This window comes from Festucalex cinctus, chromosome 5 (genome assembly GCF_051991245.1).
Source record: "Festucalex cinctus isolate MCC-2025b chromosome 5, RoL_Fcin_1.0, whole genome shotgun sequence".
Lineage (NCBI taxonomy): Eukaryota > Metazoa > Chordata > Actinopteri > Syngnathiformes > Syngnathidae > Festucalex > Festucalex cinctus.
Window position 1 is genome coordinate 17,592,203 of NC_135415.1, and position 15,016 is coordinate 17,607,218.

Sequence of the window (15,016 nt, forward strand, 5' to 3'; positions counted from 1 at the left end):
CTGTGTTTTGGCCCACTCCTATATTTTAACACAAGTACATGCACATGCTCTCTTTTGGAGAATAGAAGAGAATAAGCCATTATTAGTCCAACAATGGGGAAACTTTACTTTTACAGAAGCAAAATAGTGAAAACACAAGGAAGTGTGTGTGTGTGTGTGTGTGTGTGTGTGTGTGTGTGTGTGTGTGTGTGTGTGTGTATATATATATATATATATATATATATATATATATATATATATATATATATATATATATATATATATATATATATATATATATATATGTATTAGGGATAGAGCGAATAGTGACGGGGCTGATTTTCAATGTTGATATTTGGCAGTTTGGAGAATATTGGTATGAGCCTTTTTTAAAAAAAAAATCTGATGGTCGATAATAGATCCATTTAAAACTGTTTCGTGTTGACTATTTATTTTACATTTGGTGTTAACTTTATATGAGATGCTGGTGACTCGGGAACTCTTCAGCTTTTGTTTTTGTTTTGAAAGCAAAACAAAGTGTAAGCTTTGCATTTCAGTCATTTTTATAAACATGTATTTACTGTATAAAACAATAGGGAATTATGGTATTTACTTGTTTAAGTTTTCATTTAACTATTTAACAGACTGATGACCCTAGGAGCTCCCTGAACTTTTAGGATTTTAAGTGTCGAAAAAGAAAAATCTGCAAATCTGAAAAGTTGCTCAATCAACAAATGCTACATTTCACAAAGTTAAGTTTTAATTTTTTTAAATTTAAATTTTGATGGCAATTTTCTCCCCTTTATTTATGTATATATCAGTGGCATATCTGGCACCTGCACATTTAATATATAACATTCTGGATTGTTGAGTCCATATTAGTATTATTGGCACATTGATAATCTGCCATGTGCACAATATTGGGTTCAAAAATAAAAATAAATAAATAAATACATATTAGTTAAAACTACTTCTACAATACTGACACATTTTTTTTTTTTTGAATTTTCACAATTTGCAATTTTAAAATGTTGTCATCGCTGACTGACACCAAAAAATAACCAAACTCCCTCATTAGCAATTTCTCTTTCCCACAGAGACTAAAAAGACTTACCGAGGGTATGCAGGGTTTTATCAAAGGTTAATTTTCAGACAGTGCCTCACTTGTTTGCTGATGAGAGGGGAGGCACAGAGGTTGTGCTTTTGGCAGATGGGTGCAGAGGTGAGCCATACAAGTCTTAGATGAGGTATTGCGGCTTGGAGTGACAGGGTTAGGGACTCAGGGTGTGGCCGGCGTGAGGTCAAGATGCTGGGCTTTAGTGGGGAAGGGTCCGAAACCATCAGTGACCTCAACCCCCGGGATGATTGGCATGAGGCAACGAGACTCTTGACGGCTCGTGCTCATCCTCCTCCTCTGCTCAAGGCCCGACAGAGCCTTGAGGGTCAGGGTGTTGAACCCAGGCTCAGTGGCACCAGGCCTGCACCTTTGTTCACGGCGCCATCTTATTTTTACGCTCGGCTCCTCCGAGGTTATGATTCTGCATATGAATGCGCACCATCTAATCACACATATGGTCGGCAGAGGCTCGTACGTAAACATTCCTCGTCACTTTGTTCGTCTTCTCCGTTCCCATTGAGTCATACTTTTGTCTTTTCTTTTTCATCCTAGCTCTTTGTCGTCCTCGTGTGGAACTTCGAACTCTATATGATTCCGTTGGCTTTGTTGCTGCCCTTGGCCTGGAACTACATTCTCATCACGTCGGGCAAGGATACCAGACAAGATGTGGTGAGTGTTGGCCCCTGTAAGCTGGCCGGTATCCCTCCGCCTTTCTTTCATTCCACTGTAAAAGCCTCTTTGCAGGGCACACAATGCACCGTTAAAACTGCGGCGCCATTATTTTACGGGGACATGGCGCTCTTGTCTCTCCCACAATATTATCACATTTAAGTATAATCGTACAAGATTTGATATACTTAAATCATACTTAGCCATTGTGCAACTGAGCATAAGCAGTATAGACGTCGAGATAAACCCAAAAGACAGCATTTGAATAGAAACAGTGACGAGGAACATGCTACATACGCTTATAAAACCTCATTTTTGTATTAAAATACAGCCGTAAAATGTATGCAAATGTCGAAATAGATGTGCATATTATTTTAGGACATGGAAGAAAAATCCCCCTGTGCAATCTCACATTTCTCATTTTGCCATCTTTGATGCAAAGAAATAATAGGCAGTCACATTCAGCTACGTTACGCCGCTTACCTGCTGGTTTATTTATTTAATTCATTTATTTGTTTCTCTTCTACCAATTAAATCACGTCAAAGCAATGTCATGGGAAACAGACATGTTTTAATCATGGTCAGGCACATTTTCGGGAGAGGAGAGACGGAAAGTGAGAGCAGGACGGCGGCGTGAGCGTGAACAATGAAGTGATTAATTTTAATAAGTGTCTTCTCTGAGTCCAACTTGGAAATAACCAGCCGGAAATTCACTTGCTTTCTGTCTCGCCTGTTTTCACAGGTGTGCATTTATTCCCTTTTAGAGATCATTTTGGGAGGACGGGATTCAAAACCAATTTTACACCTTTTAATTGTGATGAACAAACTCTCTACTACATAAAATGTCCACATAATATGATAATTATACAAAATACACATGCCACAACTTAATCTCATATTACTCTTATTTATATTTGCTGTATATGTAAATACTGAATTCAGTCAGAGAGAAAGTTCAAAATAATCCATTTGTATTAGTTTATGCCACATTATTTAGTGTGCAAGTTCCAGATTGTTGTTCACAAATGTGTCTGTTGTGAATGACACTTTTTTCCATTTGCCTGTAGATGGCGACATTGCTTGACAAAAAAATGAAAGTCCCCCTGCATACCTCAAGCCAAAACCCCGCATGATGATTTGTTCTCTCTACCTGCTCGCCATTTATCCCGCTCTAATGATAGTCCTCTTCCGCACACTTCCCAATTAAAAGGAGACAACAGAGGTTATACATTCTTGTACGTTTCCACTTACTTCACGTATGCGTAAGTGCATGCAACTCCCACTCGATGCCGAATGGCTTTTCTCTCCTCTTTGAAAGGGGACTATTGCGCCTCAAGTGTCACAGCAATTGGTTGGAAAATTAAAACATGTTGATACTGTTGTAGTGAGGTGAGTGCCTCTTAGCGCTGCAATTAATTTCTGTTCACTTTTGAAATTATTTGTTATTTCTTTTTCTTTTTTTAAACTCCTGTCAGATGTAATATCAAAGCTTTCATTTAACTCACCAATCGGTATCATAGAGATTTTGTTGAGTATTGTACCACATATTCACAATGACGAGTGTTGACTTGTGCAGTGTTGTGTGGCTTTCACATCTGTACATGGCCAGGTATTGATGGGAAAAATGAATATTCTGTATTAACCATGACAACATGTAATTGCAACGTGTAATTGGTGTGCTGGTAATTTTTTTCATCATTATCATATTCAAGTAAGATTAACCCTCTTGTTTTGTTGTGGGTTTAAATGACCCACTTTAAAGTTAAGGAAGAAATGTTAGCTTTTTGCTATCAAACGTGGCACCAATAGACAATAAAACAAAAAAAAAGGTTAATTAATTTAGACATATTTGAAGTTTGAACATTGCATACCATATACAGGGTCAAATTGACCCAACAAATAGTTTTTTGTGATGAACTTATTAATAATAAGTTACAAAAATAATAATTTAAAAACAATGTTTATTGGGTTGGTTTTGGAATATTATACATCCGGGTCAAACTGACTCATTTTAAGATTGAAAAAGTATAAATATTAGTATGAAAAGTCTCATCAGCAGACAATTAAAATGGTTCGCTTTGACATATTTTCAATTAAATGTTACATCTTAACTGGAATGCTTTTGGAACATAGCCCGGGTCAAACTGATCCATTTTAAATTTGAAGATACAAATTAGTAGTGTTTTGCTATGATACCTCTTATCAATTAAAATGGTTCACTTTGACATATTTTTAATTGAAATGGTTACGAAAGTTTATAGGTATTCTTTTGGAACATTAAACAAACATAACAAGGGTAATATTGACCCATTTTAAAGTTTAAAAACTACAAATTAGTAGTTTTTTGTAACTTTTCATCAATAGGCAATTAAAATGGTTTGTTTTGACATTTGCATTGAAAACTGTTAATCATCAGCTATATAATTCATTATCAGGGCACTTAAAAATAGCCTTGGTCAAAATGACCCAATTCAAAGTTAATGAACTACAAATAATAGTATTTCATGATTAATCTTGTTAAAAATAGTTTATTTGGAATATTTGAAATGAAAGCCGTTAATAATGTTTATAAGGATGCGTGGGTCAAATTGACCCGGGAAACTTATTGCTGTTACTGAATACTACAGTAAGAGTATACGACATGCGGTTTCACATCATGGTTTCCTTACTGTTCTTGGTAGAGAAAAGAAACAAACAGAAAAGAAAACAAGGGCAAGAAGCTTTTTAATGACTTAAAACAACAAACCGAGTGATTGAGCTGAGCCCCGCTCGGGTCAGCATCCGGAGTGCTGCGGTTTTCCAAAAGTCCGGGGTGAGGGTGAAGCCAAGGCAACGTGTGTTAAACTCATGGGGAGAGAGAGCGCAAACAAAAAACGTATACACTTGGGTCCAGACTTCCTAATCAGCTGAAGGGCCTCGATTCATCTGATGGGTTCAATGTGAGGACCCTCCCCCTATTTTACACCACAACGCGGCCCGCCGATAAACAAATACGACGTTCTCTGCATGCTGCAATCGAGCGCTCAGGGTCGCTGCCTGTTGTGTGCTTACATGCTGCCTCGCAAACAGATCTCGGATCAGCCCTCCTTCCCCTCGCCCCAACCTTGACCGGGACCTGCTAAGCAGTTGCGGCAGCCTCAGAACAGCGATTAAAAGAGGTGACGCACCAGCAAGGTCGCTGACCTCTTCTCTTATCATGTAGCACTCTGACCTTTGAATCCTGACTCCTCAGCAGCGTTACCTGACGTGCGTGTCTTGCCACAACATGACCTCCCAAGCAAACTCAACTAAAGAGAGGAAACCTTTTATGCTTTTTTTTTTTACTTTATGCAGCATGTGATGCGCATCTACGGAAGAGTCTCTTAATTAATCACATGACCTTCTCCTCCCTCCCAGTATAATGTTTTAAAACCGTCACTGGTTCATAGCTTATATCCCACCTTTGAGATAAATTGCAATGGATATTATTGGCCAATATCACTCAAATGTTTTGCAAATTTACTTCCTTTCATATTCAGTGTAGTTGTAACGGCTAAAGGCGTGATTGCGTCGAGTGCATTTTGCTCTCCGTATTTGTGCCTGCTTGCCTGAGTATGCACAACACCCGTTCAGCCGACGCTCATCCCAGCAGAACTCCCTCTTAGACGTTCCGTTGGCCTCGAGAAACCCGTCGCAGATGTTATAAATGTGTTAATTGCTGTGCAGACATTCGTAGAGGGCACATACCGAACACGCTGATGTCTCTTTCCACCACAAGATGACGGGCAATTAGGTCTCGTCACACTGGAGGACCTTCCTCTTTATCCTATGCTACAGACCATTGCTTGGATTCAACCATTGAATCAGGCAACCCATTACAGAAGACAAGACCTAAATGGCCTGAAGGTATTTTGCAGTTTTAGACATTCTTCCCAACAGTCTGCATTAAAAGCCTACATCTAAAGTTAGCTTCAATTTCCACTCAGCAATCTTTAATCACAAATGCATCAAAAGCTTAATAAAAAAAAAAATGTTATGTTGATGTTACGTCACGCGCGACATCAGCATGTCTCATGAGGCTTTAGCTCCCTCGTCATCTCAGGCTGAAGGTCCAGGTGCCAATTTCCAATTTAATCCGATGTCTATTTCCTTTTACGTTTTAAAGTTCATCCCACACATAAACTAAACAATCGCAAAAACAGTCATAAACAGTAAAAAAAAAATAAAATATATATATATATATATATAATAATATATATATATATAATTATATATATATATATATATATATATATATATATATATATATATATATATATATATATATATATATATATATATATATATATATATATATATATATATATATATATATATATATATAAGAATATTTTTAATCTGGACTTCAAAACATTTACATTTGGGGCTAACTTCAGCTCTGTTGCCATCTTATTCTATTTGCGTGCAGCATAACAGCTAAATAGTGATTCACCATGTTATTTTGTGATTTTTTTTTTTTTTTGCAGTAATTTAGCTTCACGGCGGAATTTGTGCTTTCCACTCGCATTGGCATGTATCATGCATATACATATATATATATATATATATTTTTTTTTTTCAAATTTGTAATTTTCATATCTGAAGATCAAGATATCCAATTTCTCCACTTCATAGTGCAATAGCACATAAACATTGTGTCACTTGAACACCGTAGTCCAGCCTTAATGTTGGCTCTCTAGCCGCTAACGGCGCAGATGCGCTCAAACACAAACTGCGCACCTGACAATTTGGTGGCGGAAAGTCGGCACATTCTGTCTGCTGGAACCATGTCTAACTATTGGCACAGGTAGTGTAATGCAAGTTTGATGAATTTGATCGGGGCACAGGCAGTCAGATTCTGCGCTCGTCTGACGTGTGTTGGATGTCATCGTATTGTAGACTTGTACTGGACATGAAAGCAGAGGCCCAAGTGTGTTGTTTTCTATAGCTGACAGAGATAAAGCAAATGCTACGTGGTGTCAGTATGGCTCTACAAAAATCTTATTGTGTTGGGTTTTATAATTTAATTTAATAATTCACTGGATGAAAATGTGTTTTTTTTTTCTTTGTTTTTTTTTTTTTTACATCTGTGACAATAAAGAATGTAAAATGTTAATTTCAACATTGCCTGTACATACATACATACATACATACATATAAATTTAATGTGCACAACAGATTGTGTCGAACTTTGGAGATTCCATTGAAATGTGCGTCTAATCCAGGCAGCCCCGCTTGCACAAGTTTAGTATTTACTTTCTTGAGTGTGAAGCAGTCAGTGTGACAGCACTGCATTGCTCATTTGGAAGTCAGTAATAATGTATAGCTTTGTATCATTCGAGAACAAGACTTCATAGCCATTTTTATCTAGTCTATTTTCACCTCGTGCTATCATCTCGGAAAAAAGTCAGCGTCTTTAAACACACTGTGCCTTGACATCTGCCCTCATTAAGAGCCCTGCACAACACAGGTACAGAAAGTAAATATTATAAGAAAGCGGGGAGGAAAAAGAGGAAACAGCCTATTAGACCGCCAAAAAGTCACGCCGCCACTTTCCCGGATAGAAACGGCAACTCTGAAAAGTAAATGAATGTCGAAAACGAGGATGGAGTGGGAGCAGGAGACAGGAAAAGAGGCATTGGGAGAGACGGGGCGACAGAGGAAGAGGAGGAGGATGGCAGGCGCTCCTCAGTGCAGAGTCAGACATGGCATTTGGTGACAGGTGACAAAATCAAAAGGTCATGTCACTTTTAACTGGGAGCGCCTGTGCCCCACTGATTTCCCTCGTGCCACCCCGACACCGCTACGCTCATCTGTGCTCATCCGGCTGCCTCGCTCTCACTCTGCTTAAACTGGCAGAGAGGATGGCAGGCAGAAAGACAGGCGACGAGCCGAGTTTGAAGCGGGACGGGAGCACCGGGAGCATCAGGAACGCCACTGCCGAATCCTCCCAGCCTCACTGTTTCATCACGTCGGCGTGCTGCTTTCTCTTCATTTCCATCCATTTGTCTGACTCCCTTCATCACCGTGAACCTTTGTGACTACCTGTGCTCTTTGCAAACAGCAGCTCCTGGTGTCTGCCTCACTTCTAGTTGTTGTTTTGACGATACAGCAAGCCTGTTGTAGACTTTTTCTTTCAGACGTTGCGCTTAAAGCCTACAGAAAGTTTACGCAGTCTGCCTAAAAAAAAAACAAATGCACACTATCTGTAAATTCCATCATTGACAAAATATATCAAGCAAATCTCATCAAGAAAAGTCAAATAGCAATTCCACTGTCCAATATTTTGTTTCTCTTCTTCTTGAAATGTGGCTTTCTGTGTTAAAAGAGGACATGATGATTCATTTAGATCCAGTCAAAAGACGACAGTAGAAAAAAATGCAAAGTTGCCTTATCACATCCATAACAGACCATCAAAACCACTTGCCAATACTAAGTATCAATACTTGATAATACTCTTCCCTCCTTACTTCACGGCTGGATTATTGCGCCTTCACTCTATTATGGTTTTCATTTGTGACCATAACTTCATCTATTTTATATATCTATTTTTCTTCCTTCTAATTGGGACCATCAAAACATTTCATTTTTTTGAAAAGGGAAATTTGTTTTTCAAAAAACAATACCAGCTTGTCCTCCCCCGTCCCCCCCGTCCCCCTAAAAAAAAATCCTCATTTGGGGCACAATGAAAACCCACCCTGAAAGGTGCAGTTTTGTGTTCTGCCACAAAAAAAAGAAAAAAAAAGTCAGTACTGACTGCTTTTCTGGGTCACCAGAGTCCCACCCCCCAATAAAAGAATCCTGCACCTCTCAGAATGGCCTTTTATTGTGGGCATCATAATGGTGTCTAATCAGCACCTTGATATGGCACACCTGTGAGGTGATATGGATTATCTCGGCAAAGGAGAAGTGTTCACTATGACAGATTTAAACTGGTTTGTGAACAACATTTGTGAGAAATGGTGATACTGTGTACGTGGAGGAACTTTTTCGTTGTCAGATAATTTGACATTGTCATGAAATACTTATTGCTTTCAAAACCAAGCGAGTTTCATGTATCAAACTTCACACCCATGTCCTGCCATTGGCACACTCCTTTGCAAACAAGTGCATAACGCCGCTGATCGTAAGATGAATGATCCCGCAACTGTCTCTGTGCCCTTTTCGACAGAACCGCAATTCCCCAAAAACTTGAGGAAAAAAAAAAAAAAGACTGCTTTTACAAACACTTTAAAAATGAACCAGATTCAAACTTACTGTTTGACAATAGAAGGCAAATATCTCACCAACATGAACTGTTCTGACAATAGGCAATAGGGTTCTATAAAGCTCATTATGTTGTCAGCACTGATAAGCAAACATGTCAGCAAATAAGCAATGAGGAAAGATGGCTTACATTGAATTTCTTCATTGGAATAATAAAGGCGGATCTTCATTAATATGGAAGCATCCTTCACACCCAGCCCCCCCATCTTCCAGTCCCAACGGTACAAGGGCCTCACCCCAATCTAGCTCCCTGCTGGGTAACCCTGGCTGGGGCAGTGCAGATGGAAGGGGGCCCCCCTCTGAGGGCCGTGCCTCTGACAGCTTGTGAAGGGCCCGCATGGGTCAGCCAAGCCCAGCCAGCAGCCCCTTATCACACTCGCAGCCCTCCCTCAGTCGGCAGAAAGTGTGGCGTAGGCATTACGCACACGCAGACACACGCACACATGCCCATACACTCATGAACAGTGCATACCAAGTAGCGCCTTGAGATCCCCCAGCCAGCAAGTCGGACCAACCTCGGCAGCTGCAGAGGTTAAACCCCCCCTAACGTATCAAAGAAAGAGCAGAGAAGAGATGGAGGGAGGGAGGGATGGAGGCATTGGAGAAAAAAGGAGGAGAGAGTATATCTTCATGTTCACTGGAATGTCTGCCCAGGCATCAATTCCCCCCGCGGCTGTCATTGGCAAGGTTAGGCTGGCAGATAGTGGAACTCCGCCTGCTCAGACTTGGGAGTTTTTTCTTCTTCTATTTTTAAAGCAAGAGAGGATATCCACTGCACTGGCCAGTGTTATTACATCCAGCTGAAGTTTACAATCTGGTTTTACTATTTTTTTTTCTTTCGTTTTTTTACAAATCATGCAACAGCCTTAGTGATATCAGAGCAAAAGTGTCAAACTCATTTTTGTCACAGGCCACATCGAAGGTAGTGTGGAACCATATAAATGTTTAATCACTTACACATATTATTGCATATACTGTATAGTACACAACAAATTGATGGCTAATTAGTTCTGAAAACAGAAGTTGAGTGAACATGGTTGGAGGTTTCTTTCTGTTGGTATTTTGCAAAACAAAGAGATAGAAGAGGATATGTTTGTCCCGTTGTGCGCTGTTGTGAGACGGAATACAGCCAACTCCCGGCCAGTCGAAGCGGCTCCCATCTCGTTCCCCGCGTGCAACGTGCATTTACACCAAAAGGAACTGCAAGAAGATCTCCACTTGCGGATGTTTTAAAGTTGTGCGCTGATGAATAGGCACTTGGAGATTGCATTCTACTGCTGATTATGTGTCAGTTGTGCCGGGCGGTTGCGGAGGTGCTATTACAAATATTTTAACATGATAATGGTAGTAACTCATTCAATTAATTGACTTGTACAAGGACTACATTACATGGCGTCAATATTCGGGATAAGGTCAAGTGTGAGTAGACAGAATTACTCCCCCATACATATTCCGATCTCAACTGCAATGAACGGACATCATACGCAAATAGACCTCATGTCGGCATTTATAAGGTCAATGAAAGACATTATACTCATGTCACTTACCACAATAAATTAGTCGGTTTCCTCTTCGCTTCAAAAGCACGGTTCTGTCCTGCATCGCCATGTTCTACCATTTTTGTTTACTTCAGCTTGTGTATTTCTGTTGTGTGTCTTTTTACGCACAGTGGCATTTTCGTTATAGAGACTGAAAATAATGTGAAAACGGCATGGAGAAATCAATGAATTCAAGTTGGGCTCGTTTCGCGAATGTTAGTGATGGGAAAATGAAGCTTCATGAAGCACTTGTGATATACTTTTTTGCACCTCTAGATGTTGGTCTTGGTATAAAGATAAAGGCTAGTGTGACTTTTTAAGCCAAGAGCATCAACTAAAGGAGTAAAAAAACAACATGTAGTTCATGAAGCTTCATTTTCCCATCACTAGCAAGAGGCAACGCAAGATACAAGATACCACCACACATGCAAGTAGTTTACAGCAAGTTCCGTTTAGTATCCCAATATCCATTTATATGACTAAATATTGCAGTTTGAACAGAGTGGTCTGTTTCTGGTTTTTGCGTGTTTACATGGCCTTTCCAAACCCGACTATTGGCAATATTCGTGTTTTGAAAGTGTTATTTTATTGCATGTAAATATAGTCAATAATTCAAAGGCATAGTCCCACGCTGTTGTCATATTTATAGATGAAATACGACAATGACATGCACCACACACGTCCGCGGAACTCGAAATCACGGCCCACCAAATTCAGAAACATGCTCACCTAGACTGGCCCTTGCACGAAAATGAAAATGTGCCCAATTTTGAGCCAAGCGTATGGGCGCCTGCCTCCGAAAATAGGGCTCTCAATGTCATTGTGCTTGCTTATACTTTGTATATACTCTGTATTATCACCATGTTTACATGAATTCATGGCGCACGGTGTAATCTGTGAACGCATACTGCATCATCCCTGTATTATTTGAATAGGTTTGAATATGTTAATCTGCACCTCCTGTCTATATTGAATTCTCCGTAGCGGCTCTGCAGGCAGTTGCTAGCTCATTGCGATCCCGTCGATGGCTTTGTAATGATAGTAATTCAAACAACATGATAATAGAGGGATAAACAGCCAAATCATATCATATAGCACACAGGTCTGAGAAGAGAGAAGGAGAGAGGCAAATAGAGAGGAAGATGTTTAGAATTCAGCGGTAATTTATATCCCCCCCTTTTAGTGAGATAGTAGCTTGAGCGTGCGCGTTTAGCCGTGGCAATCTCCAGGGCAGATGACATGTTCGCTGCCTTTTTATTTATTAATTTTACACCGTCGTCTCGTCGCAGGAAACATGACGTCTGTGTGTAACCAGAGGCGGTGGAGGAGCAAGAGCAGGAGGAGACAAACGACTCTATCATTCTCTCTGTCTCTCTAGGTCATGCTTCTCCGGCTCGCTCATGCTCATTTCCTTTGTTTTAAAGTTTGGAGTGTGTGCCAGGCGTGCCCCCTCTAAAGCCTCTGTGTGGAGGAATCCATTATGTTTGTATTTTGGCACGGATGAAAGGATTTGGGTGGAACCGTGATGACTTTATAAACAGTTATAGCTCATTTGTTTGAGCAGCCGGGAGGCTTTCGTATTACAATAACTCTTCGACAAATTTTGCCGCGGCTGAGAACAAGACTTTTCCCTCTCTGGTACTTATATAACATAGGAGTGAATTTATTCCGCGCTCATTTGTCGCGGGGGTGACGACATCTCTGTGAAGTGGGAATTACCCGCCGCGATACAGTTTCAATAAGGAGTGCCATTCGTACGGCACGGCTCACTTGCCCCGCTGACTGGGAGTTATTGATACACAAGTACACGGCGCACTATTGACTCTAGCCGCCGCTGTTCTGAACTCCTCTTTGTTTGTGTGGGAAGCTGCATTTACATAAGAGGCTTATGTCAGCTGCCACATAGTTTGCGCACTTACTTCAATGAGAAACAAAAAGGACAAAAAAGCTATTGTGCCTTTAAGTCATGATTTTTTTTGGATGTCTCCAAGCTGGTTGTGTGTGCTGTTCAGGGGGATGTGGGGGCGATGAGGCCAGTCAGAAGGTTTGATGGGTTTTCCAGCTCCGAATGCAACGCAACAATGAGGTTCGAGGGGGTGGCAGCTCATGCGCTTGTTTGTTTACTAAATTGGGGGCAATTACGCAAGCTTGTATTTTGGATGCATGATTGATCAATGATTGACGGCAGGGGTGGAGGACAAATGGAGCGGTGATTCATACATACACGCATCAAGGAGATTATTTGGAATATATCGTCACTGTTCTCAGTGTCCTGTGAAAAACACTTATATCCATTCTTTTATGCTTTTTTTTCATGTCTGCATTCAGTTTCTTCCCATAACATAAAAATGTAAACAATGACAAAAATGTGTTTTTCTCATGACAGCAACGGAATGTTATATATGTGTTAGTTTGCTTGTAATGGTGGCTCTCACGAGTGGTTTAGATCCTATTTGGCTGACATATTTTTTGCACACTATTAGAAATAAACATTTACCTTACTTAATATGAACTTGGTAGCAAGGGCCTCCCAGTGTTGCAGTCTTGGTTCTTGCTGAAAAGAGATGACCAACTTCATATTTGTAAGTGTCCCAATATTTTTGCCCATAATCGAGCACATCAAGTGGGGAGGTGTATTTTATAGACAGATATGGAGGCCGCCGATCTCAGAACAGACTAAAGAAAGCTCTGCAGTCTCATCCTGCCGAAAGCTTGTGAATGCTTTTGTGCCATGCGATTTAAATGGATGAATAGATGTTAATCCTCCGCACATTGAAATTCCGTACCAGAGCATTTCCACAAGTGTCAACATATTTCAACAATAGAATGTTTCTAAAATTAAATATTCACTGTAACTCATTTCAAAGCTTGAAAACACATTAGCGCATAAACACATCCACTTGTTCCTCATAATCATTAAAAGATTGTTGCCAGACAAATGCATCACCAATCAGCATTAATTGGACTCATAAACTGCTGTGCTATCTAATGTTTATCTCTTGCTACAATGTCAATGTTTTATCTCTCTTTTTTTTGTTTTGTTTTTTTACTAGCAAGCAATGGAGGATCTGATGGAAGACGAGGATGAAGATTTTGACAAAGATGACAGGGTAATTATCCCGAATCAGGGATACACACAAACACATGCACGCATACACGCACAAACACACACAAGTTGCCTGAGGGTGGGTTCAGGTTGCCTTGTAGTCAGGGAACCCCGAAAGATTGACAAAATGCTCCTTTGCTTGAGGCGCAAACACACATCCGAACATTGTTTCAGCCTTTTAACCTTTTTGACAGTACATTTCTCAACTTTTATTCTTCTGTGGTGTTTTCTGCTCCAGTCAAGTTTGGTCCACCATCTCTCTCCCGCCTTTCACATGTTGGCGGAATTACATTACTACCGTCATGCTTCGGCTCTGTTTCCTGAGAACATGCAACCATATAAAGTGCTTAGTTGGCTATTTAGGTCCATTCACTGGCCCTTTATGTCGCAATAAAACAGCATCTGGGCTTGTCCAGACACGATCAGGTAACAACAGGTGGCTGCTTTACTGCCTCCGCTCGTTTACACTGTAGGAACAGCTACTGAAACAAATGCCACTAGATAGATTACACTAGCTGGTAATTGGAAATTGAAATGCTGGAGCAGCTGCGTTTTCACATATCGTGTTGTGCTGGAGATATGTTTTAGTTTGATGCCACGGGGTGATAAGAATTGACAAAATATAGAAGTAGAAATGTAATGTAAGTAGGGCTGTCACGCGATGAAATAGGCTTTACACGATATACATTTGTCAGCCAATCACCGATCAATAAGTTTGAAAGATAGTAACCAAGATCATAAGATGGAGCAATATATCAATATATCATTTAAAACGTGTGTATTTACTAGGGCTGTGTATTGATTCCAATTTTCTCAATCGTTTTGATTTCAATTCACAAGTTTGATTTTTCCCGATTCAATTCACCCTCTATTCAATCAGATATTGATTAATTAAGGAACATCAATTCAGGACATGATAAAACCTCCACAAATATTAGATTTTAATAATAAAGTAAATTTTGCAGAGGTAGTAACTGGTCACATGAGCTAGTTTATTAATTAATGTAACATTGACATCAGCAAGGATGATATGAAAATATTTTCATAATTCTAATTCAATAATTGTAAAATATAAACTGAAAAGATTCTGAACTGTCTTAAAGTGCAATTGGTCAGGTCTTTCATAAATGTAAGAATATACTTTGAAATTCATGAGAACAGTAAATTTCAAGAAAACAGTAAGATTAAAAAAAAAAATCTTCTTAAGAATTGAAAAGAAATATTTAAAAAAATAGATTCATGGTTTTATGAATCGATATTGGGCTCAAAAAGGAAACTCGATTCAATATGGATTATTCCATTTTTTAAACCCAGCCCTAATAT

At 39.6% G+C, this 15,016-nt stretch overlaps 1 protein-coding gene across 10 annotated transcripts in view; it reads left to right on the forward strand.

The window, feature by feature from the left end:
• The window catches only part of mctp1a (multiple C2 domains, transmembrane 1a), a 107,097-nt gene that overhangs the window by 62,741 nt on the left and 29,340 nt on the right, over positions 1-15,016 (forward strand). For all 10 annotated transcript variants that reach the window (XR_013283520.1, XR_013283521.1, XR_013283523.1 and 7 more), the window contains 2 exons: positions 1,649-1,765; positions 13,641-13,697. Coding sequence is in view for 6 of the 10 variants with exons in the window: in XM_077521373.1 (XP_077377499.1) it covers positions 1,649-1,765; positions 13,641-13,697 (174 nt within the window). In the remaining 4 variants the exon portion in view is untranslated. The remainder of the gene's footprint in view (positions 1-1,648; positions 1,766-13,640; positions 13,698-15,016) is intronic.